Genomic DNA, 24,691 nt, shown 5'->3' on the forward strand with positions numbered 1-24,691 from the left:
ATGATACTATGATACATTCCTTCTGCTGGTTTATTGATAAGGCGCCGACAGAGGGAGGGAAAAACTAAACATTCATTTATTTTCTGTAACCGCCTGTCCTCTGGAGGGTCGCGGTGGTGGTGGTGGTGGGGGGGGGGGGGGCTGGAGCCTATCCCAGCTGTCATTGGGTGAGAGGCGGGGTACAGGGCTAACACAGAGAGACAGACAACCATTCACACTCACACCTACGGCCACTTTAGAATCACCAATGAACCTAACCAGCATGTCTTTTGACGGTGGGAGGAAGCTGGAGAACCTGGAGAGAACCCACGCAGACACAGGGAGAACATGCAAACTCCACACAGAAAGAAAGGCCCCAGTCGGCCTGGATTCAAACCCAGAACCTTCCTGCTGTGAGGCATCGGTGCTCACCACCACGCCACTGCACCACCCGTGGATATAAACAATGCAGAAAAAAATGAAAGAGCGAAAATTACACGCCCTGGTTTAATATGAGCTGCGTGGCAGATTAATGCTCGACTCCTGGAGGTGACAGTGGGCCAATAAGGAGTCGAGCCCATAACAATAGATACCAGATAATAGATAAGGTGTTGATTAGTGAACTTTATGCGTGGTACTAGAGCCAGGCTGCCCTTACAGAGTCCAGACGTGAGACTGGCATCAATCCAATCATCTAGTTCTTAACAAGAAAGCAACTAAAGCAGAAAATAACGAACTATTCCACTGGTGAATAATGTGATGAATGCTTGGAGGGGTCTTAAATGGGAAGGGAATCCACTTCAAGAACTGCAAAAACTGAAAGGTATTGCCCCACGACGGACACAGCGAACAATAACCGGAAACTCTTCCCAAGTGTGGTGGTCTTTAGTCATTTCTGCTTTACGCCTGCTGTGCTTAAATAAAGCACACGCGCCGTGACATACCTGCTCCTTGAGCTCCGTCAGCTGTCCGGACAGGTTGGCCACCAGCCTCATGGTCGACTCCAGCTTCTCCTGCAGGTTCCTGATTTCGTTCTGCTCGCCCTCCGCGTCGCTGCTCACCAGCGACATGGCGCGCATCCGGGGGAACCAGTCCAGGTTGTGCTCCTGCGGATCAGTCAAAAAAAAAAATACTGTATACATCGGTGGCTTAAACCCAACCACGAAGATTCAAAGAGCTGGTTTGAAGCATGTTTCTTTCCCTAGACAACAGAGTTCTTCTTTTGCTGTCCACACAAATGCCTAATGATCTAACATCTTAAAGTAGAATATAATAATATAAAATAGTAATGACAGTCATGAAAATCTCAGGGAACTGATCAGTGATGCTTTTCAGGGTTCAACCAGGGCCTCATGTACTCTCTTGTTCCCCCGACTTCCTGTTTGTCTCCACGAGTCAGTTTGTGTGTTTAAATGACCCCCACGTCTGACAGCTAAGATTAGAAAAGAGGAACAGATCCATTTAGAAAGGTGTGCGTCTTTGCGTGTGTGTGCGCGCGTGACGAGCCGCTGCGTGTTTACCAGCGTGACCGAGGGTGCTCGTTCATAGTTTCCAAAAAAAACGTGACGCGAATAGAAGTGCCTCTTTCATTCAAGGCTGAGCGTATGTCAGCAGACGCAGGGAGATGAGATATGTAAATGATCGAGCAGCGAGGGAACTCGTGTGGTTGACCTTTTTCTTTTCCTGCAGCAAAACGCGCAGCGAGTTCCCTACAGGCATCAACAGTCCTGTAGCAGCTGTGTGTAGCATGCAGAATATTTGTTCATCTTCTGTAACCGCTTGTCCTCTGCAGGGTCGGGGGGGGGGGGGTTGGAGCCTATCCCAGCTTGCATTGGGCTAACACAAAGAGACAGACACACACACACCTACGGCCAATTTAGAATCACCAATGAACCTAACCAGCATGTCTTTGGACGGTGCTGTCGGTGAGTGACAGTGAGTACCAGGAGAGAACCCACGCAGACACAGGTTCGAACCCGGAACCTGAACTTCCAAGTCACGCAGTGCCTTCAACACACCACAGCAAGCAGGCCCGTGGGCGTCCGTTTTTCGTTTTTTTACCTTGATCATCTCCGCCACGTAGCTCTCGGGGCCGGTGTACTCCGTGGAGTCTTTCACTTTTACCAGCACGATGAAGAACAGGTAGTGCCACATGTTGTGCTCCTCCTTGATGTGCTCCTCAAACGTCACCGTCTTGTTGTCGAACTTGTCGCGCTCCAGACCTGCAACGAGGCAACAAAAGCAACAACAACACACAGGGAGTTAAAAGGCGTGTCGACAGGCTTCCAGTCGGCCGGTTTCTCTTTCACGCTACAAGTCCCGAACACACTTTAATTAAATTCACACAAAAGTGCAGCAAAAAGAAAAAAAAAGACAAATTTTATCCGTATTCGTACTGCTATGACCACTTTTTTTGTCTTTTAAACAGCACCAATTATGGTAAGTACACCTGTGCAATCTTTTAAGCTTCTTGGGAAGTTGGTTGCCTCAGCTTCCACAGATCTTCTGTGGATTCTGCCTGCTTCAGTATATTTGTCTCCCACTGTGTGTGTGTGTTTAATCCCAGACTCATTCCAAGACGCTGAGGTCGTTTGTTGAAGGATCCTTCCCGTCTGTCATGAAAAATCACTACAGTGACTAAAGGTTTGGCCGTATAGCGTATGTGAAATAAAGAAACCAACTGAGTTTAAAAAAAAAAAAAAGAGAGAAAGAGACAATATTGGTAAAAAATGACAGTTAATAATAATAATTCATGAAAAATAATCTTCAGTAATCTGATTAAAGCTCCTGGTCTTTTGGAAAGAGATTAAACAGTGTAATACATTTACTACCGGAAATGTGAGACCAAGAGATTAGGCCTTATCTGCTCTAGTTTTTTCTTTAAAAATGTATTTGACAAGCAAAATATATTTTAAAAAGTATTCGGTGAGTTAAAAAAAAAAAAAATGAGAGCATTGTCTCACAACGTAATAGTGAAACCTTTCCTACAGATAAGAACAATTCAAGAGACCCTGAATATAATCACTGCAATTTTATATCATGGCCATAAAGGTTTAATCATTCATTTATGTTCTGTAACCGCTTGTCCTGTGAAAGGTCGCAGGGAGGTGGGGGGGGGGGCTGGAGCCTATCCCAGCTGGGTCAGGCCAGGTCTCCAGTCTATCACACCTACGGCCAATTCAGAATCACCAATGAACCTAACCAGCATGTCTTTGGACGGTGGGAGGAAGCCGGAGTACCCGGAGAGAACCCACGCAGACACAGGGAGAACATGCAGAACTCCACACAGAAAGGCCCCAGTGGCTCCACGGACTTGAACCCAGAACCTTCTTGCTGTGAGGCATCGGTGTTAACCACCACGCCACCGTGCCGCCCAAGGTTTAATCAACCGTTCCCTTTTATTTTTTAAATTAAAACATGAGGAGTGATAAAGAGTTATTGCTGAAAAGAGCCCAAACGCCCATCTCGCAGTCGTCAGGGGAAGCTGCATAGTAACGTTACAGATGTAGAAAAGGAGAACAGAAAGGACCCAGAGATAAAAACCTCCCAGTGCTCAATATAAACAAACTCATTCACGGACACGGACTGCATGGAAATTTGGAGCCCTTACAAATGAGGCCGTTTGGGCACAACAGATGGAAACCGCCCCGTTAACAAGACAAGTCGGCTAAATGTTTAAACCAATTACTGATATTTAACCGTTTCATATAGAAGCACGAGGATGTCATTTTAGAACAGGACTGAGCTTGAAAACTAAAACTAATAATAAATATCAGCCTTGGTGAAGGTGAAAGTTCATGACGTAAATCAGTTTCTCCGGCTTCAGAGCCCCGAAGGCTTAAAAAAAAAGAGGCAGCTGATCAATGGCTTATGAAACCGAGCTATAGGACGTCGAACCACTTGTGGAGACTAATCTCTGCATCTCCTGGTCTCTCGTGGTCCTTCTGGAAACCATAGAGACAGCAGCTCCCCCTGCGGCCTGGCCTTGTTTAATATGAGTGAGTCAGAGCTGATGGCTGGCTGGGTGACATAATACTGTTCTCGTTCCATATGCTTACCACTTGTCCCGACTGCCTGACCCAACATACGAACGCACGCACACGCTTCGGCACAGCATCCAGGCCCAGACACACACACACACACACACACACACACACACACACACACATACACCACACACACACAGTTCAACATGTACTTATTTAGGCACTCACGGGTATAATGTACTTATAAGGGCATTCGGTGATGCTACACAAAGGGACATCGTTTGCTTAATCGTTGAAGTTGCACAAAACATATGGTAAGGAAATTGAGTGTGCGAGCGAGTGAGTGGGAGAAAATGTCTGTGCGTGAGAGACAGACATGAATTATGGAGGCGAGCAGAGCGCTGGCAGGAAGCCCTCATGACTCAGGCTTCTTTGGAACGGCAGCGAAGAGAAAAAAAAAGGGGGAGGACGAAATGCCGCAAGCTACAGGCTACAGCCGTTACAGAAACCGCCAATGCTTCGATAAATCTGATGTCCTAAGAAGGGGAACATTGGGAGCGAGCGGAGTGACGTTAGATATAGCGTGAAACAACAGCGCTAATGAAATGCGGAGCCCCTCCTGCTGCCAGGGCGCCGTGCACGATTAGACAAGCTCATCCTGTCACTGTTAGAAAGTTAGTACTTCATTTCCCATGACTATTTTATTTTATGACGGTATTCCAACACAAACTGCAAAAGAGCTCTACACATTACCTGTATTTATGTATGCACCGATGATCAGCCACAACATTAAAACCACTCACAGGAGAAGTAAGTAACATTGACCATCTTGTGACAATTCAGTGTTCTGCTGGGAAACTTCTGGACCTGGCATTCATTCGTGTGGATGTTACTTAGACATGTAGCACCCACCTAGACCAGACCAGGCACCAGCTCAGAGGTGCCAGCCATCCAAGACCTGTACAACCAGGCCTGCAGGAGGAAGACACAGCAGATCCTCTCTGACCCCAGCCACCCCAGCTACAGACTATTTTCACTCCTACTGTCTGGCAGGTGGTTTCGGAGCACCCACACACAAACCATCAGGCTATCGAACAGCTAAATTGCCACACACATACACACATACATGCACAATTCCACTTCAGTCTGTTTCTATATATATATTATTTTGCCACATATCTGTTTATTCTGTTTTATTTTATTTATTGTATTTTGCTTCTGTGAAGTGGCGTGGGCTCCTTGCACCAAGAATTTCATTTGAAAATAAAGAATCTTGAATCTAGACCACACCAGGCACCCCCCACCTCCACCCCATAGCAATGACACTCCTTGATGGCAGCAGCCATCCCCAGCAGGATGCAGCCTGACACAGTCACACACACAAAAACGCTTTAGGAACAACTAAAAAAAAAAATGAAGAACAGCACAAGGTGTTGACCTGGCCTCCAAATTCACTAGATCCTAAACTGATCCAAGTATCTGTGGGATGATCCACAGAGGCCCCTCCCCTCAAAGGCCCCCACAAACAACACTGTGTTCCCAGACACCACAGGACACCCACAGAAGCCCCATGTCCATTCTCTGATGAGTCACAACTGTTTTGGAGGCACAAGGTGTGATCGGTGTATATTGCTCAGGTGTCGTCGTTTATTGGATGGATTGTTTAGCCGATATCATCTCTAATAGTTTAAAACCTTATGGAGCCGTTCAGTTAACAGATCAGCAGGACCGTCTCACCACAAATGAAACAAGTCGTCTTCAGGACTTCTTCCTTCTTCTGTTTTTCACTCCTCAGGTCGGCGAAGGTGTCGATGATCACGCCAAAGATGAGGTTGAGGACAATGATGATGACCATGAAGAAGAACAGCAGGTCGTAAATCACCCTGGCCGCGAACAGGGGCTCCTGGGTAAGAGGCAGGAAACACGGTCGTACTGTTCAGCATGGTCACATCAGAGTCATGTCAAACATTTAAATATATATATATCACAGTAAGCTATTAACTGTATACTTAAGGAGAGGGGAATAGATTGCCCCCATTTAACTGAGTGACCCGAAAGGCAGGCCTCAACATAAACAGGTGTTGGGGATGATGTTATGGGTTGAAAACGAGGTTAACCTTGGTCCTCATGGATGTTAATGGAAACCCAAGGCCACAGGTATAACCTGCCAGATGCTACGGTAACAGAGACGGCAGGATGGGGGTCACACACATTCACAGTTTCACTCGATCCTCTCGAAAGCAACAAGTGGTGCTTATCGCTCGACGCCTTAAACTGCCCTAAAGTGGTCACCAAGCACATCACACCCACCCTTGTTCAGGTCAAGTTTGCTTTAGAGAAACTGTCCGGCCGACTGACTAAAAGTTTCCTCCTGTAATTTACCTTGGTAGCCAGACGAGACTTTTTGACCCGAGTCTTGCATTGTGTTGCGAATAGATGAGGCAGATATTCACATCCTCTTTTGACATCATTAGCGGTTTAGCCTGAATTCGGTAGAAATCTATTTTGAGGTTTAATTCTCACAAAAGGCGGAGGCAGTGCAGCTGTAAGGAAACATTGCGAAACCTGCATGCTTTTGTAATAAAAACAAGTTCAGCGAGCGACGGGCTCAAAGCCAGCTCACATGACCGGCACTGCAGCTGTGGGTGCACCAACCTCTCACTCACACACACACGCACACACACACACACACACCCAGGCACACGCACACACGGCCAGGAGCCCAATTAAATGTGCGCGTACCTCTTTAGAAGGCTTACGAAGAACATCCCCCACACCCCCTCCACTCCTCAAGCCGTGACTCAGCACAGTAACGATACACATGAGCAGAGAGTCGCACGTCCGCTCCATGTTGCCGTCCTCGTCATCGTCATTCCCAAAATCTGTGGAAGCAGAAAGAACCACTAATTCAACAGTTAAGAGATTTCGCAAGGGGCAGCACGAAGTACAACCACTGCAGTATATATCACTGCAGCACCACAGAATGTCATTTACTCCATATTATTTTAGTGAACTGGAACAACTGTGCCATAGGGATCACTGGGACCTTCATTTATTGTCTCATAAAAAATAAAAATCAACAGCAACGAGCCGCGGTTCATGAGAAGTACGAAGCGGAGTCTCTAATAACCAACAATATCCCGCCGCATTTACAAGTACATATAAAAATGACAACAGTCATGTTCTGAAAATTCAGATAAAATCATTAATTGTCACTTAAGGCACATACACCAATGAGGCATAACATTATGACCACCTTCCTAATATTTTGTAGGTCTCCCTTGTGCCTCAAAAACAGTTGGGACTCATCAGAGAATGGACACGGGCCTTCTGAGGGTGTCCTGTGGTGTCTGGTAACAGAATATTGTAAGTGGGGGGCCTTTGGGTCCTACGGGTTGAGGGGAGGGGCCTCTGTGGATCATCCCACAGATACTTGATCAGTTTGGGATCTAGTGAATTTGGAGGCCAGGTCAACACCTTGTGCTGTTCTTCGTGTTTTTTAAGTTGTTTCTAAAGTGTTTTTGTGTGCGGGCCTGTGTCAGGCTGCATCCTGCTATGGGGTGGGGCGGGCGTACCTGGTCTGGTCTAGGTGGGTGCTAGACGTCTAAGTAACATCCACACGAATGAATGCCAGGTCCAAAAGTTTTCCCAGCAGAACACTGAATCGTCACAAGATGGTCAAACCACTTCTCCTGTCAGTGGTCATAATGTTATGGCGGATTGATGAATACTACAATATATCTAGTTTTGTATATATATATATTTAAAGTTGCAGAATAGGGCGTTAACAGACATTAGATCAGTTTTGAGAAATATTCTTCCTATTAACAGTTAATGTTGCCACAACTCAAACACTAATTTAATGTTAAAGTAATCTTAAAAAAATTAGTAATCTCAGATTTTGATAAACACTTCAAAACACACTTTAATATTAGTATATAAGAAAAAGATTGCGATGGTGTAGCTATAGAACTACTGTCAGATATTATATTATAGAGTACTTGTACTGTGTATACCATAGTTTGACACTCTACTCAATCATTTATGGTAGATTAAAGATTTATGAGCATCTCATGCCATACTAACAATACATTAATTGTACTGTGATCATAAATATTAGATACCCGTGTTAGAGGGATTTAGCCATGTAGCCATTCATCATAAATATGTCCTTGACTTGGCTGCAAAACTCAATATCTACTGAAGCCGTGTTTACATGTTTTGGTTCACAGTGTGAAGGTCTAAAGTGTTTTTGTTTAGCTGGATTCAGAGGAGCAAGACAGAAGAAAATAATGGACACTTCTGAACGGTTTATAGGTCACCGCAGGACAGTTAAAAGGAAGACTTGTTGAATTTAGGGAATAAATGGTAGACAGACTGGAATATGGGATCTGTTTTCTAAGTTTACTACTGGACATGTTATTTTACGGGTTTCCCGCATGTCTGGGAAATCCTAGGACAAATAAAACAAGTACACCGATCAGCCACAACATTATGACCACTGACAGGAGAAGTAAATGACACCGATGTGACAGTTCAGTGTTCTGCTGGGAAACTTTTGGACCTGGCATTCATTCATGTGGATGTTACGTGTGACACGTAGCACCCACCTAGACCAGACCAGACACCCCCACCCCATAGCAATGACACTCCTTGATGGCAGCAGGATGCAGCCTGACACAGACACACACACAAAAACACTTTAGGAACAACTAAAAAACATGAAGAACAGCACAAGGTGTTGACCTGGCCTCCAAATTCACTAGATCCCAAACTGATCAAGTATCTACGGGGTGATCTACAGGGACCCCTCCCCTCAAAGCCCTCCCACTAACAACATTCACCCTGAGAAGGCCTATGTCCATTCCCTGATGAGTCCCAACTGCTTTGGAGGCACAAGGTACACAATATTAGGAAGGTGGTCATAATGTTATGCCTGGTCAGTGTATTTTTGTGGCAAACTGTTTTTTTGTATTTTGTTTTTTTTTAGGGGATATTCACAAATTGATGTCACATGAGTGTCAACAAGGTCACATGGGAGAGTGGCTCAGATCAAATGGCAGTCATGTGACGGGTCACATGAATTAAAGGTTGAATATGAGCGCAGTAAACATCCCATGGTTTTTCTTTCACATGCTGAACAAGCTCTACATGCAACAGCTGAATCTAACAGGTCCTAAATTAAAACACCTTCTGGTTTGTTTATGTTTGTGTTTGATCTCAGATACTTCATGGCCAATTATAACGCTATCTTCCTCATTATGACAAATCACAACCCTTGTAGTCTGCGTAAAATGACATGATGACATTCTCTACACCAGGGTCAGGCAGCACATGATCTCGGGCTGCGTCACTCCCGCCAGTTTCCACAAATTGAACCTCACGACTAACATTAACAACTGTATGAAGTCAACTTGTGGTAAACAGAACTTTTAAAGGCTTCACTCGGGACAGGAAATCCACACAAGGACATTCAAAATCTATTTGTAGTGTTCAGTTACCTTCCTGCGGGGGATCTGTGGTGCAGTTCTCCTCAGGGCCTCCATGGCACATTCCTGCTGACAGAAACTCACTGGCCAGACTGGCTCCGTTTTCTAGAAAGTTAAAAGGGACAGTGCATTTGTTTTCTTTCTAAATGCAGAGCAATGGCTTTTCGTGGGGGGGAGGGGAAACTAATTTGGGATAGCAGTCAGTCCTCACTCAGGGTGGAGTTGGGGATACGATCCACCTCCAGGATGAAGTCGTCTTTGAAGAATATGTAGCCGACGATGGAGAACAGGTAGACCAAAATGAGGGCGAGCACGGCGGTGAGCACGATGGAGCGCCCGTTACGAGTCACACTCTTGATCACATTCAGCAAGGTCTCCTCTCTGTAGACCAGGTCAAACAGCTGCAAAGACAAAGCGTGCGTTACAAAGGTGCAAAATGAAATGAAGGAACGGCAAAAAGGCTAAAGACGCGGCAATATTTACAATGAGGCAGCAATGCACAGTTTTGTTATTCGAGCTGTGATGCAACTGCACATGAGCTTCTCAGAAAACTACATAGCAGTGTATTCAATCTGGCACGTTGCAGAGCACACCTGCAGAAAGCACTTAACACCTCAACAACAACAACAACAACAACAACTTCAATATCAGTACAGCTCCAAATAAGGCGATTGCTGGGAGGACACGACCTTGAATGCACCGCCATGGAAAGCTATGCCTACATTAATCTTTTAAAGGAGTGAGAGAGAAACGGCTTTTCGATTCTTCTGTATATATAGAGAATGGTTTTACAAAAAGATCTGCTGCTGTTCGGGGATTTTAAAGGCCTTTTCTCCATTCCTTTCTCATGAGGCTACATGCACGCTTGACTTGAAAGGTGAATTCATAGCACGTGCGTGTTTCTCTCACCAACAGGCTGTAGAAAAAGACGTGGCCAAAGACCCCCAGGCAGCAGATGATGAGGTAGATCAGGTGGTAGAGGAACTCAAAGTCCAACACCATGGCTTTGTAGCCCCGCGTGAAGGTTCCTCGGTTCCCGACGAAACTTATCAGGAAGATGATTTTATTACACACCTGAGGAAGAAAAATGAAATGCATTGTGAACCCTGCGATGGCGCAAACCGTCGACACCAGCGCGGTTCGTGCAGCTCTTAAGCCAAATGAGGACAAACAGTATTGAAAGTGTTTACACACAATGTAAAGAGGGTAAAAGGGATTAACAGGAATCTGGTTAACACACCTAGAGAAACTGTAATATATAGGCTACCGCACAGGTTTACCTGAATTCCTAGCAGGGATTTTAAAAGAGCGCATGTGAAGACTTCAGACACGGGGGGTATCAGCAGTGGAGAAAGTTAATAGTAGAGGACATTAGATTAGCCGTGTGCACTTTTAACCCAGATAGTGAAAATCTATAGCTTGACTAAGAACTAAATCGATAATTTTACAGCTGATATGAGGCCTAGAATTTATCATTTTTAAATACGGACACGTCAAAAAACAGAGTCAGGGAGACGTTTGACCTGCTGCCTGCTTGTAAACTAGATTTCAGAGTAACCAGGTTACTGCCATCCATGGGAACATGTTCTCCGATGTCCTGCCTTAACCTGATTCCACTCAATAACCTGCTTTCGTGCTTACGTGTAAACATAGAGAGCGAAGGGGCGGAGGTGATAGCGGGGGCTTTTATTTTGAGTGAGTGTGTGTGTGCGCGTTTAAGAGGACATCTAGAAAGTCTCCGGCGGGGGTGAAGGGGTGTTGCCACGCTCTCTAGTGACGCACTTCACGCCACACAGTACAGCCGAGGCGCCGCCAGGGAGAACTGCAGGGCCCGGGAGGGTTTGGTGGGGGCAACACCACAGGCAGAGGGGGCTCCGTTGTGCCAAGTGGGCATGAGAGTGAGTGAGAGTTGAAAAGAGAAGTGGAACTGGCGTGGTGGAGGTTTCTCAGCATGTGAAAGTACACTAGTGCGTGTGAGCGGTAAAATAGAAGTGGACCGTTTCTGGCTTTTCTCTGGGGAAAATTACAAACAAACTAGAGAAGCACAGTTTTTCATACTGGCAAGGAGGGCAAAGAACATTTAAATGGGTCAACTTAATGACAGAAACAAATCAAAAGACCTTCGAAATTCGCGATCATATCATCTTTGAAATCTTTGGTTTCATTCGAACAGGTTCTGAGATTCCTGCCTCCGCACAGACACAACAGAAAGATGAGAGGCGCTCATACGGTGTCAGAATTTAACTTCTCCTCTGTAGAAACTAGTTCCAGTAACTCAAGTTTTGACAGAGAAACATAGATTGATTCTGGAGATTAAGGCATTTTTTTTTAAGCCTCTAAGCACTAAAAAACAAAAAACAGATCAATTATCATTATTTTCAAAGTCATCAATTTTATGCACTGTACACACTGATCAAGCTTAACATTATAACCAGGTCTCCAAAACAGTTGTGACTCATCAGAGAATGGACATGGGCCTTCTGAGGGCGTCCTGTGGTGTCTGGCAACACAATAGGCGCGTTCGACTTCATGCAGATCTGAGCAGATCTGACTTGACGTGATGCATGCTGGGTAGAACAAGTTCATTTTAACCAATCATATTCGAGATCTATGAGCATGACAACCCAGCATGCATCACGTCAAGTCAGATCTGGACAGATCTGCATGAAGTCGAACACGCCTAACGTTCTTAGTGGGGAGGGCTTTGAGGGGAGGGGCCTCTGTGGATCATCCCACAGATACTTGATCAGTTTGGGATCTAGTGAATTTGGAGGCCAGGTCAACACCTTGTGCTGTTCTTCATGTTTTTATTTTAGTTGTCCCTAAAGCGTTTTTGTGTGTGTGTGTCTGTGTCAGGCTGCATCCTGCTGGGGATGGCTGCTGCCATCAAGGAGTGTCATTGCTATGGGGTGGGGGTGCCTGGTCTGGTCTAGGTGGGTGCTACATGTCTAAGTAGCATCCACACAAATGAATGAATGCCAGGTCCAAAAGTTTCCCAGCAGAACATTGAACTGTCACAAGAAGGTCAATGTTATTCACTTCTCCTGTCAGTGGTCATAATGTTGTGGCTGATTGGTGTATGAGATTTATAAGAAAATTAATCAAAGGGTCAACCAAGAGTCCAGTTATGCAAAAATATTTTCATTTTAATATTTTTGATTAATTAAAACCTAGTAAAGTAAAATGTTTCACATTTAAAAATCTGGCACCAGAAACAGAATCTATAAAATAACACCTTAAATGTCTGTTATCTGCTATTAAATTGCTACATGCTAATAGTTCTCACTTCCTTTTTTTGCACTGGGGCAGCGACACACATTTCAGAAAAGCTGGACAATCAACGCCAAGTGACTGACCATAAACCACCACTGGTAACCTGAAGTGAGACCACTCACATTGAAAGCACCCAGAAGGAAGAGCGTGGGCTCCAGGCCCACGGAGAAGATGAGACGCAGGATTGTGACAATAACCAGGGCGCGGATGCCCAGTGGTTGGGGCATGATGATAACGATGACCAGCGTCGCCAAAACCCCCATCCACAGCAGTGCGGACAGATGTGGATCGAGCATACCTGTAGAACACAAACGCACGCCGATCAACCGAACGCGCAATGCACCGGCAAGCTGTAGGAAATGGCTGTTAAAGTTACAACACTGAATTTGAATGCAGGTGTACAGTAACATGCAGGGGGTGTAAAATGCAACTTAAACAAGGCTTGTCTGGATCATATTATTTTCCACTAACTTCCTCACTGGTGAGACTCTGAACTCAAGGGATGCCAGTTACATAACGCAAAAGTGGATGACATAGTTTTTTTTGTGTGTGTGTGTGTGTGTGTGTGTGTGTGTGCGCACTAAAGTTTAGTGAGAGCCTACCTGATGCTCCCCTTGATCCTTAGGTAAATCTAGGATTAGTGTCCTACTCAGGGGCTTCATGTGGCAACGTGTCACTCAGGCTAATATCTTCATCCGGCACTGAAAGCTAGGCCACACCTAGAATGGAGCCTCTTTAAGGGGTCCCTTTCTTTAAATTCACATTTCTCTTTTATTTTTTTGTAAGTAAGTACTCTGGTCATAGATCAGTGAGCAGGTAAGGTGAAGAGAAAGAAAATGGGAAAATGGGGCAAAGCCGCAAAGATAAAACAAAAAAAAACAGAGAGCAATGCAGTGGATGACGAATCAAAGGGCGAGTATTGCAGTTTAGGGAGCCTTCCTTCCCTCCGCTAAATCGTTTCCTACCACCTTGCCTCTTTCTGTGTACTCCCCCCCCCCCCCCCCCTCTAGTTTTCTCTCCCTCCCATTCCCTGCAGAGATCACATGACAGGTGCCACTTACATAACAGCCATCTCTAAAAATACCTCAGCTGAAACATTCATGAGGAATGGGACAGGGGAGCGAGGGGTGCTCGCGAGCACTCCCGAACTCTGCACCCTCAGTACATAATATTCAGCTCAACGCACAGGCGGGAATGGCCGCGTCGCACGTCAACATCTGAGACGGCTGCAGAGCTTAAAGTGTTGAGCACGTTTGTGTGAGAGCGTGTGACGCAAAGCATAGCTATTCATCTAAAGGCATTCAGTCATGCATGCAGGCAGAACACACTGACCTAGATCTGCTGCTCTTATAACCCTCATTCTAAAGCCCCAAGCAAACGAAGCAGGAGAGCAGGCACGGTGTGTGTGTGTGTGTGTGTGTGTGTGTGCGTGCGTGCTTGGGTGTGGGTGTGCGTGTGTGCGTGTGTCTGAGTAAGAGAGAAGGCAGAGGCCGAAAGCCATAAAAGTGCCTGTTTGAGCAGGACAGAGGTACGCCGGAGCCTCACGTGACGGTGTCTCGCACACTGACCAAGACCCAGAGTACAGGGGTGATTCAGATCTAATTCGTGCCATCCACTCCTTTCTTGGCACAAAGGTGTACTGTGGAATAATTTACGAGCTCAGGGGACAAGTGGCCCGAGATGCAAGCTTTTAGGTTCACTGTCTTATTGTTAACTGGCTATTTTATAATACTGTATTATTAATATACACCGATCAGACATAGCATTATGACCTCCTTCCTAATATTGTGTAGGTCTCCCTTGTGGTGACTCATCAGAGAATGGACAAGGGCCTTCTGAGGGTGTCCTGTGGTGTCTGGTAACAGAATGTTGTTAGTGGGGGCCTTTGACAGGAGGGGCCTCTGTGGATCATCCCACAGACACTTGATCACTTTAGGATCTAGTGAATTTGGAGGCCAGGTCAACACCTTCTGCTGCCATCAAGGAGTGTCATTGCTATGGGGTGGGGCTGCCTGGTCTGGTCTAGGTGGGTGCTACATGTCTGAGTAACATCCACACCAATGAATGAATGCCAGGTCCAAAAAGTTTCCCAGCAGAACACTGAACCGTCACAAGATGGTCAATGTTATTTACTGCGCCTGTCAGTGGTCATAATGTTGCGGCTGATCGGTGTACTTGTTTTATTTGTTCCAGGATTTCCTAAACATGCGGGAAACCTGTAAATAACACATATTCCAGTCAGTCTAACACGTATTCCAGTCAGTCTACCATTTATCTGTGTCTTCCTTTTAGCTGTTCTGCGGTGACCTATAAACCGTACTGCAATATGTATTGTTTTATGAGTCCAAGGATCATGGAAGAGATTCATTAGAAATGTAATAAAGCCGAACAAAGTACGCGCACATGATCAATGTGGATTATAACCGCGAAGCACCTTAAAGTGTAAAACATCGATTTTTGTGACTTTCTGAATCGTCGTATTTGTGACCCTGCTGCCAGCTGAGCCAGTCCAGCTCTGTTTACAGCCCATGAAAGTCTACCCGCTCCTGTGTTTATTGTGTCTCCATAGCGCTGGGAAAGGCAAATACGAGCTGAAGCTTTGAGGCCACGGTGTCTTTGTGGGTGTGTCTTAAACACAAGATAAAGTGCTTCTCATGTCCTGCTCCTGATCCTGATCAGGTGATTAGAAGTCAGCAGATCAAAACAGCGGGGCAAAAACGAGATCAGTAGGTCAACGCTGATGCGGTTTGAGAGTCAGCTTTCCGGTACCAGAGTGTGATGTAAATGCAAAACGCCGACTGTTTTCGACATGCTTCTCGCTAATTTCGAAATTCACGTTAATCACCCAATGACATATAAGTAGAGGTTGCAGAACAAAGCAGACGTGCTTCGTGCCCTTCCTGTTTTTGTGTCGTCGAGTGCACACCCTTTGTCTGACCGTGATTTCTAAAGAGGCGAGATCAGTGCAATACAAACACACCAAGCTGAAAGAGCATCGATACAAAATGAAGAAACAGGGAAGAAATCCCTATTAAAAGTTTCATATGCACGCCTGAGGCATCAGAACACAGCTGAAACATACTTCACATTACTACAGAACCATAGTCTACTGTGCAACGTTTGTGTCTCCCACTAATATTGGCCACGGGATGTGAGCACAGGTAAAGGCACGTTTTATTTTTCCTTCATCCTGCAGCGTCTACTCGCGTGACTGACCTCCGTGTACCCCCTCCAGCGGGTAGAAGAAGCAGACTAGCAGGTTCATGAGCACAGCCAGGTTGAAGGAAACGTTACTCCACACCGATATGTTTCTTGAGCACCAGTAGAGCACTTGCTGGGCTAAAGAGAGGAGAAAAGAGACACACTGAGAGACAATGTACTTTTGTTTCTTCCAATATTCTGAGAGCACATTGTCTTAACAAACCAAAAGGAAGGTGATATTCAGTTAAAATAACATAAACCAGAGAAAATGAGCCAGTCATCACACTCGAGAAGCTGTGAGCGGTGGCATTTTTTTATTATTTGCAGAATAAATGAGGCTGTTCGGTTCATTTTTCCCTTCCGTTGGGTGTTTAATCAGCCGGCTGTTTGAAGCGTACATTTGACTGTCAGATCCTCGAGTAAACAAGCTGTTCACTGGAAATGACGACTGAAAGAAACCGAGCTTCGGTTTTTCGCAAAAGGAATATTTAGACGTAAGGTCAACGCAAGAAAAGCGCGCCGCTTTGAAAGAATTGCTCTTGGAAAACACCAGAGAGAACTCAGACACGTTAGATGTCGGCGCTGAGGTGACAGCTTTAAGTTTAAGAGGAAGAACATGTCACGTTGACCTTTGCCTCTGACCTACAATCTGACTCTTAATAGACTCGCGATACGTACTCAGGTGCAACTGGAAAAGAGAAACAGATGCAGGGACTTTTCTCTGTCCATCCCCTCCTTTGACTGAGACAAAATAAGGCTTTGTGTGGGTATGCAGTCTTGTATGTGGATTAGAAGTGTGACTGAGTGTGGGTGCGGGTCCGTGTGTGTGTGTGTGTGTGTGTGTGTATGTTTGTGTGCATGAGCAAGCGCGCTCTCACTTGTGATTCATAAGGTTACTGTACAAATGCTTCACGACTCAAAGACTGTGGAAAGCCCCTGTCTGCTTTTAGACAGTGGAAACATGCGCACGCACACACACACACACACACACACACACACACAAACACAGACACACACACACACAGCAGGACGACGTCGGCAGCCCTGCCATCAAAGTGCTGATACACATCCTCCCATCGATTTTCCATAAACACCCGTCCTGTTCAGGCTCGCAGAGACGGAGCTCTAACCCCGGCACGGATTCGCCCGGGAGGCGGGGCGCACCTCGGATGTGTCACAGGTTTGTCACTGGGACAATCGGACAATGGAATTCACATCGACGGCTTTGCGGGAGTTTCCTAGATTCCAAGTCAATTAAGATGCATATTTGTGGACTGAGGCAAAAGACCAGAGCAGGGAGACACACGGAGGACATGCACATAAAAATGCTCTGCCGTCCAACGGGCATGGTTGGAAAAAAAAAACAAGGCATTGGTGTTGCGCACACAATTGAGCGATTAGCAGCAGCCATCACATTAATAAACACAATGAGGCTGTCTAGACAATCTAAGCTCCGACATGCCCCGATAATGCTTCTCTACCTTTATCTCCTGCTGAAGGTTCTTGAGTTTGCTTTCTTTAGGAAAACTTTAGGACATCCTGACCTTGTTTGATTACAGTCAATAACCTTTCATGCATCTCATACCACAGACAAAACTCAGGAACATTCCTATTTACACACCGATCAGGCAAAACATTATGACCTAATATTGTGTAAGTCTCCCTTGTGCCTCCAAAACAGTCGTGACTCATCAGAGAATGGACATGGACCTTCTGAGGGTGTCCTGTGATGTCTGGACACAGGATGTTGTTAGTGTTATTTACTTCTCTTGTTAATGGTCATAATGTTATGCCTGATTGGTGCACATTAGCACAAAAGGTCTTGACATAATTATTACAACACTAGCAGCGTTAGTGTACTTCAGCGTGCTAACTCTTAACCCCACCTCTGAGTTTCTTCTGCCAGTTCATCTCGTTGAAGAGGTCTTCCGCTCGCAGGAAGAAGTCGTTGATCTTGCTGCCCTGCTCGTCTCTCTCTGTGGTGTAGTAGACCCGCAGCTTTGACTCCGAGGTCAAGAACTCACAAATGTTGGGAACTGGGAACACTATCTCCTCCATGGTTCGGTCATGACGTACAATCTGTGCGGAGGATTCACCCGTAAGTCACCTCTGAGGATCTCTCCAGCCCCACATTTTCAACATTCGGCCAAAAAAAAAAAAAACAATGTACAGCAAATGTATTCTGCGTGGTTTGACCTCTATCTGAGCCGTGTGATTGGCGTAGAACTCCAAGGCCTCGTCTCCCTCCCCGCCGGCCCCTCCCGGTCTCAACATCATGGACAGCTCTTTATTATGGCGCGCCAGCTGTATGAAGGACACACAGCCAACGAGTCAGCTCGTCTCAGAAGGGAAAAAAAAACCAACACATGGATAACGTGTGCGCGTGTCTCACATTCCCGCATGAATGAAGGGATGCGTTATGTAACACTGTGTCTCATGCAGTTGGGCAATTCACACGGGAAACATGCTGCGAAGATAAAAAGCAGACCTGATGGGCTAAAATGTAGATGTTGTGTCCAACATTTCGGGGCGAAGCGGCGTCATGTTCCTCCTCTTCCCCATTGTCCTCCTCCTCCTTTGTGTCCTCAAACTCTACCTCACCCTGCAGGTAGGCCTTCTTTATCACCTCCACCTGCACAAGCACATGCACACACAGACCACTTTATATCGCTGCAGGATAATATGTTAACGTCATTGCTTTGTGATGCTAACAAGAGCCAAGGCCGCGGCGGAGCGGATGCATCTGAGATGCACATCGTTGGTCCCTCACCAGCTCTTTCGGCCTCATGTTGTACAGGATCCTTTCGGCGTTCTCGCTGTCGTGGCGGCTCTCCATGATGGCGAGCAGCAGCTTGGATGCATTGTTCTGCGTGGAAAAGAGAGAAAGCAGGCGAGAGAGAGAGAGAGAGAGAGGGAAATAAGAACGTAAGCTATTCGACTTTCTCCATCCAAGTAAAACAGACAGAAGCCCTCGTGCTCTAGGAGGACACACTCTGCTCCTGTTTGTCTTGGCAGGTGTGCACGAAGGCGAGCTCAGGCGGATGAATGTCCTGCCCTTGCACTCAAAGCCCGTTGGTGATATTTCATCCTGCTGTGAATGGAAACTACTGCAGGCCCTTTCTCAGTTTTGAGTCTCCACAGTCTCTGCTTTCACCAGAAAACTCACCTTGAGCTCTAACACCAGGTCCATACGCTTCTTCCCAAGAGGGTTTATGTCGTTAAGAATCAGGGCAATAATGATGTCGATACCGTTGGACTCATGGGTGGCAATGCAATTCTGGTAGAAAGGCAGATAAAAAGAAAAAAAGAAATGAAACAGGCAGATTGTGCGTAGGGGAGTGGGCCGTGAAACTTTTTGTGCAGTCTCCCTTGTACCTGGTTTTCGTGGCAGGGACCTTGGCAGTACTCTGTCAGGCTCTCCAGGGTCTGGTTGATGAGGGCGACATTCTTCTCATTGATATACAGCCCCAGCAGGCCGAGGCCTCCTGTGGTGCTGCCGCAGATACAGTCTAAGAACTGCAGAGTCTCACACACGAGGTTGTAGTTGTTCTTGTTGTTTTGGCAACGGAGGAAGTTCTGGGGAGATGAAAGAGGTTGTGGTCGGAAGGTAAGAGGCAGGGGAAGTAGTGACAGAGGTCAGACCACTGAGACGCCTGTATTAAACGCACTGTATTTGAATATATACACTGATCAGGCATAACATTATGACCGCCTTCGAAACAGTTGTGACTCATCAGAGAATGGACATGGACCTTCTGAGGGTGTCCTGTGGTGTCTGGTGACAGGACGTTTTTAGTGGGGGGGCCTTTGAGGGGAGGGACCTCTGTGGATCATCCCACAGACACTTGATCAGTTTGGGATCTAGTGAATTTGGAGGCCAGGTCAACACCTTGTGCTGTTCTTCATGTTTTTTTTCTAGTTGTTCCTAAAGTGTTTTTGTGTGTGCATCCTGCTGGGGATGGCTGCTGCCATCAAGGAGTGTCATTGCTATGGGGTGGGGGGTGCCTGGTCTGGTCTAGGTGGGTGGTACATGTGGGAATGGGGAAATGAGGATCAGAAATCTGCCCTTTACGAAGTAAAAGGAAAAACAAGGCACAGACAACACAGGGCAACAGGCTCAGTTGTACGAAACAAAGCAAAGAGTTGTGCGCTTTCATATCGCTGTAAATAAAACGCTATGCAAAGATGCCATTTCCATATTCTAAAGAAGTACGGCTTAACCTCACACACACACACACACACACACACACACACCACAGTGCTGATTCTATCTGTAAAGCTGATGCCCCACCTGTAGGTCACGGTTGTGATTCTCACAAAGTAGCTGGAGGAAGCGAAGGATGGGTTGCATGATAACGATCACAAAACTCATTTCTCCTTCATCCTGGTTCTTGTCCCCAGCGCTGGGCTGGCCATCTGCCGAGGTGAAGTGGTCCTCAGGGTCAGCTTCGCGCCGATAAGAGTTGAAGGCCTTCTTGGTGGCAGACGAGGCCTCAATCAGTTGCTCTTTCACATCCTCTGTGATAACAACCGCAGAATCTCTCGCTACGCAGACACAGTACAAAGGAGAATCACGATAGGTCCCAAATGACATAACCAACAAGTCTGAATTCTTCTTTCTAGGCAGAATTTGTATGCATTTCACAAACGGAGCATCTTTAATCTTTTTGACAACCCAACATCACTTCGGCACTCGATCAGAACAGGCGACCTCTGACCTTTCTTTCGAACGGGGACGTCTTTGTCCTGGCTGTCGTCGTCTCTCTTCCTGTTCCCCAGGTCGCTCGTGTTTACCGTGACGGTGGCTTTAATCTCCAGCTGGGCCGACTTCATGCGGTCATAAAAGACCCGGAAGAACTTTTCTGACTTCTTGTCCTCTGTCAGGCGGCAAAAGAAAGAACGCTGGACGCAGGGGAGGAGAAAAGCAAAACAATGTTAGCCGCTGAAATCCGTGAGAGTGTGGTGACTGCCACTGTGCAAAAATGCCCCGGGGCGGCCAGTGAAGGCCTTGAATGGTGCAGAATTCCATTTATTAAATTTAATTAAACTGCATTAAGGTGGGGCAGGCCGCAGTGGTGTGGTGGTTAGCACTGATGCCTCACAGCAAGAACGTTCTGGGTTTTAATCCATCAGCCAACCAGGGCCTTTCTGTGTGGAGTCTGCATGTTCTCCCTGAGTCTGCGTTGGTTCTCTCCAGCTTCCTCCCACCGTCCAAAGACATGCTGGTTAGGTTGATTGGTGATTCTAAATTGGCTGTAGGTGTTAGTGTGAATGGTTGTGTCTCTCTGTGTTATCTCTGTGACAGGCTAGCGACCTGTCCAGGGCGTACCCCGCCTCTCGCCCTATGGCAGCTGGGATAGGCTCCAACCCCCTCGCGACCCTTCACAGGACAAGCAGCTACAGAAAATGCATTAAGGTGAAAATACAAATTCAAGCTCAAAATCTGTTAATTAGTGAACCCGAAAGAAAATAATGTCAAAGTAATGTAAAGATGTAACTTCAGAATGAAATAGAGAATAGTTTTAGTTTTGTTTTGAGAGCAACAAATCCTAATCTCAGTGACCACACCTAAGGAACAGTGGAAAAACATCTCGATATGTGAACACTAACCCTTCGCCAAACATTATATAACTGTACAAGTGTGGATTTACAGCGAAGCGAGGGTTTTAAACGCTGCGGTTATCGCCGTGGAATGGGGTCACGCAGAATTAGAACACTTTCGAGCATGCGAGCGCGATGTATACACCGTGTCCCCGGCCCACGGGGCCCGTTGTTTTGATTATGTAAGCAGCGGCCTAAGGAGAGGCTTCGACCAGCCGAAGCAACAGCGCCGCCGCACAAACAAGGGTGAAAGATGATACGAGAGGGAGAAGCCTGGCCTACTTACACAGATAGAGAGACGGAGGCGACGGGGAGGGGATTACAAAAAAAAGCCGGAGGCCAAAGACAACACACCAAAGAGGGAAGAAGGGAGTAAAAAGGAGATGAGGAAAAAAAAAAACAGATGACTGAGAGAGGGGAAAACGAGAGCAAGAGATAGGGAGGGAGAGAATGTTATCAGCCGGTATCTAGGCCAGTTCTCAAAGTTTGTTACATAACCATCTGCCTTTCCAGGTTAGATGTAAAACTGGGCTACTGGAGGAAACAAATAAATAACAGTGATGAGGATAAGGTTAAGCGAAACGGACGAAACTTTGAATGTGTTTTAAACTTGCTTAACAGCCAACCTGTTAATTCTAATCCACCAAAGACAAAAAACTCGCTCAAGTAGTAGCCGAGCAAGTCTACGGGGCTTATTAGTGTGACACAAAGCAGAGCTAACACAGTTTCGCGGCCAAGCTTTTTTTTTTTTTTTTTTTTTTTTTGTCCAAAGAAAGAAGGAATGACATAACTGCGCTTGTGCCCCGAAGCGGATTCCAGAGCCTCGTGCCCCACCCCGGCCCTCCACCACTGAGCAGCAGCCCTCCTGCACGTACGCACTCTGCCAACACTCAGGGACAAGGAAGGAGATAGCGGCATGGCGAGGGGAGGGGAGGGGGGTGCGCGTCCAAGCAAGGCCATCACGCAATAAACAAGTTGATGACAGAGCGGAGGGTGCAGAGAGAGGGGATTAGCTGCACCACAGCTCAGCTCGCGGCGTGCCTGAGAAAGGAACGGGCGGGGGGACGGTAATGGTCATGCCTGTCTGTCTTTGCACGTATAACGCAGGTATGTCCTCCTCTGTCGGGCCGCTAAAGCATGGAGGGGGAGTGCATAGGTGCAGAGGGCGTGAGGCACAGGACCCGGGATAACACACATCGATTAGGCCAGAGCAAACACACACACGAGCTCCCGAAGTTGCTCCCTCGCCCTTTACCATTACATAACACACACACACACTTGTACAGTACAAGCACACACAGGCTGGAGAGCGCATACGCTAATACGCCCACTGACTTTTACACTCTCATAACTAGGTCAGCTGTCTCCGACATAGGCACATGCCAATTTTGAGCGGGCACACCCACATATCACACATGCTCTGCGATACAGTATTCTCTCCCAAACTCCCGCGACTGCCAACTCCACTCTTATGTAATCGCATTCATTTTCCCTAGTTTTATTAATGGCGCAGCGATCACCTCAAGGATATTCCAGGTTAGACGCATTCAGTCTCAGCGTGCAGCGGGGATGGCAGAGCAGGCTCTGCAGGACTAACGCCACGCTTTAGCGGGGTCTGTTTCGTTTTATGGATCAAGACAAGCTGAGGTGTTAACCGTTACTGTGTCAGAGTGACAGCGGCTGAATGATTCCCCCCTGTATTAAAAGTCTCCACCTGCAACAGACCAGACTGAACGAGTCATTTTCAAAGGGCCTTTTTCTAAGAATCGAACAGGGTTTAGTGGATCCGGTGAGTCACTGAAACAAAGACGACGCCTGTGCACGAAGACGGGCGACCACAGCAAAGAAAAACACCACAGCAAAAAACTTTCATTTCGGGATTTCTTCAGAAATGTATGTGACGCCGAATCAGAAGCGAAAACTTTCACGTCTAACCACGCTGCTGCCTCTGTAGTGTTTCGATGCCGCGACAGTCCTCTCCGCGCTCATTTGCAAAATCTGTGCTTCTGTATTGAGACGCCATCTGTGTTTTGATAGCACTCGGGGAGCAGGGGACGAGAGCGGCGCGATGGGGGGATGACGTTATGGATGAAGTAGCACATGGCGGTCAGGGCGAGGAGGGGATGGAGTGAGAGAAACAAAGGAAGATGGAGGAGAGAGAGAGAGAGGGAGGGAGAGAGAGGAGGAGGAGGAGGAGGAGGAGGAGGAGGAGGAGAGGGACGAGCATCTCTGGGGCCCCCTGTAGTGATGGGTAAACACAGAGCCTGTCTGTATCTATGGAGACAAACCCTGAGCGGAATGAGACGGAGAGGGGCAGGGCGAGGTGGGGGCGGACAACGCTGAAAAACAAGGTCATAGCGCTTTCCCTTCTCTCCTTCCGTTCCGCCACTTGGCATCAACAAAGGGATGTTATGTAACAGCTATTTATACTCGCGCTCCCTTTTCCTCTCACCCTCCCTCTCATGTCAGGCAGCACCACATGCAAACCAAATGGTACCGCTGCTCTGCTCTGCTCTGCTCTGCAACGAGACCTTTTCCCTTTGTCTCTCCCTTCTCTCCTCAAACCAGCCGCCTCTCGTCTTTGAACCCACCAGTTAAAAACGCACCTGCGAATCGAGCGCTTCGGGAGGGGAAAACACAACGCCATGCGGTTAGATGGCAGATGGCGGACGAGTGAAATGTCACAAGTCGCCATGCCACAACGCAGCTTACAGCTGTCGAGAGATCTATCTCTCGTAGCTGTCGAAGGAAAGGAAAAGCTGGCAGAAATAAAGAGAGGCGAGGTGCTAAACGCTGCTGAATATTGGGACGTCTGTGCATTGGCTTTGGGGAGAGCAGAGAAAGAGAAAGCGTGCGCGTGCATTTGAGCCGGGGGGGGGGGGGGGGGGCGGCGAATGAGCGTGCGTTCGCGTTTATTTCTGTGCACTATATAGGCCATGAGTGAATAGTTAACTGTGTTACGTGAGAACGAGATACCCGAGACTCAACAGGTGCTCGGCTCTCGGCGTGTCAAACGAAGACACCGACAAAAAAAAAAAAAGAAAAAAAAGAAGCTGGCTTGTATTATCCTATCCTCATTTGTTTGTTCAAACAAATGCATTTGATTAAATCCAGCTTCAGAGCTAGCAGTCAAAAGAATCTTTTGTTTATACAGTGCTCCGT

General features: G+C 46.8%; 1 protein-coding gene across 6 annotated transcripts in view; it reads right to left on the reverse strand.

Annotated features, from left to right (window-relative positions):
* Positions 1-24,691, reverse strand: part of LOC311487562 (inositol 1,4,5-trisphosphate-gated calcium channel ITPR1) — an 80,214-nt gene that overhangs the window by 1,602 nt on the left and 53,921 nt on the right. For all 6 annotated transcript variants that reach the window (XM_084543879.1, XM_084543876.1, XM_084543880.1 and 3 more), the window contains 17 exons: positions 20,647-20,830; positions 20,220-20,473; positions 19,304-19,504; positions 19,095-19,205; positions 18,699-18,794; positions 18,417-18,560; positions 18,125-18,232; positions 17,815-18,007; positions 15,944-16,066; positions 12,850-13,025; positions 10,364-10,528; positions 9,666-9,855; positions 9,467-9,559; positions 6,708-6,847; positions 5,703-5,868; positions 2,041-2,201; positions 924-1,085 (listed from right to left, as the gene is read on the reverse strand). In XM_084543879.1, the coding sequence (XP_084400005.1) occupies positions 924-1,085; positions 2,041-2,201; positions 5,703-5,868; positions 6,708-6,847; positions 9,467-9,559; positions 9,666-9,855; positions 10,364-10,528; positions 12,850-13,025; positions 15,944-16,066; positions 17,815-18,007; positions 18,125-18,232; positions 18,417-18,560; positions 18,699-18,794; positions 19,095-19,205; positions 19,304-19,504; positions 20,220-20,473; positions 20,647-20,830 (2,667 nt within the window). The remainder of the gene's footprint in view (positions 1-923; positions 1,086-2,040; positions 2,202-5,702; positions 5,869-6,707; positions 6,848-9,466; positions 9,560-9,665; positions 9,856-10,363; positions 10,529-12,849; positions 13,026-15,943; positions 16,067-17,814; positions 18,008-18,124; positions 18,233-18,416; positions 18,561-18,698; positions 18,795-19,094; positions 19,206-19,303; positions 19,505-20,219; positions 20,474-20,646; positions 20,831-24,691) is intronic.

Source organism: Chelon labrosus (genome assembly GCF_963514085.1).
Source record: "Chelon labrosus genome assembly, chromosome: 4".
Lineage (NCBI taxonomy): Eukaryota > Metazoa > Chordata > Actinopteri > Mugiliformes > Mugilidae > Chelon > Chelon labrosus.